At 41.5% G+C, this 1,206-nt stretch overlaps 1 protein-coding gene across 1 annotated transcript in view; it reads right to left on the bottom strand.

Moving 5' to 3' along the window:
- Positions 1–7: 7 nt before the first annotated feature.
- BRWD1 (bromodomain and WD repeat domain containing 1) overlaps positions 8–1,206 on the bottom strand; it is a 120,359-nt gene continuing 119,160 nt past the window's right edge. The window contains 1 exon segment of the mRNA XM_077765488.1: positions 8–1,206. Coding sequence (XP_077621614.1) covers positions 983–1,206 — 224 coding nt within the window. The 3' untranslated portion in view covers positions 8–982.

The raw sequence follows: 1,206 nt of genomic DNA, 5'->3' as shown, positions 1-1,206 counted from the left end.
TGATCTACGGATAATTTAAATACTCTCTTGGCCCTGTACACTCTATTAAAAGAACACACTTTCCCTAAATCTAAGGCACACAAACTCCTCTATCTCACAGAGTAAGACTATGGAAGACCAAGATTTTGGTTAAATCCCTTACATAGAAACCAGGAGATCTTGGAAAGACAAATTATATAGCATTCTGTTAGTGCACAAATTAAAAGAAAATGCTAGGGCTGTGCTCGGGGCCTTCGAGGTTTAAAATATACAATTCAAACATTTTAAAAAATAATTTACCAGCACTTTATAAATTCAAGTTTATAAAATAAAAGTGATGATATTTTCCTTAAAAATAAAGAAAAACAGAAAAAGACCCAATGGCATTTGGAAACAAACCATTCCAATGAAAATGACCAGATCTGGTATAACGCATCCTGCTCAAGTAGCCAGGGGGGGAAAAGAAGGAAGAAAAAAAGGGGGGGGGGAGGGCGGTAGGTACCTCGCCTACTAATCATGGCGATTACACCTCCCATGATCGCTCCGTCAGTATGCACATAATATTTATGAAGAATCTGTAAACATAGGCCACGGGTAAAATTGTTCTACGACAACAGAAGAGGGGTTAGAAACTACCAGCTCTGGACGCACTCAGCAAATGACTGCAAGACACTTGCCACCGTGAAAGTAATGCTTATTGGTTTTGACAACCGGGATGTCTAGTGTTGAACACATTTCAAATCCTTGCTCTCTGTAGTTCAATACTGTCAAAGTAGATCTGCCCCCAAAATGAAGCATATTTTGGCACCTGTGCTGAACGCTGCTACAAAGGCAAGCAAGTGCAAATAAAAATAACAGTCATGATTTAGTCACATTCATAACTTTTCATAGAAAAATATAAATATATTCCCTGAATTGTAGGACAAAAAATAATTTCAACAGCCAGCTTTCACCATAAATTCCAGTCCATTTCCTCTCTGAATGAACTGGTTTTCTCTCAAGGTCATAAGGTGCAATCATCAAAATCTATCCCGTTTTCTAAGCTTCTGTCGTCATCCCCATCGTGGTATCTCACGGTCCTTCTGCCCTGATTCCTCGTTTTTATTTTGGAGCGCCGGAGCCCTCTTTTCGACTTCGCATAGTCCAGATCCTCCCAGTCGTTGTCGTCCACACTCAGCCGGGGCCGCTTGCTCTGTCTCTGCCGCCGCGCGCTTCGGGCCGCGGCGG

The sequence above is a fragment of the Crocuta crocuta genome, unplaced genomic scaffold (genome assembly GCF_008692635.1).
Source record: "Crocuta crocuta isolate KB4526 unplaced genomic scaffold, BGI_CrCroc_1.0 scaffold84, whole genome shotgun sequence".
Taxonomy (NCBI): Eukaryota; Metazoa; Chordata; class Mammalia; order Carnivora; family Hyaenidae; genus Crocuta; species Crocuta crocuta.
Note: the sequence above shows the minus strand (reverse complement) of the source record. Positions and strands in the feature narration are given on the sequence as shown.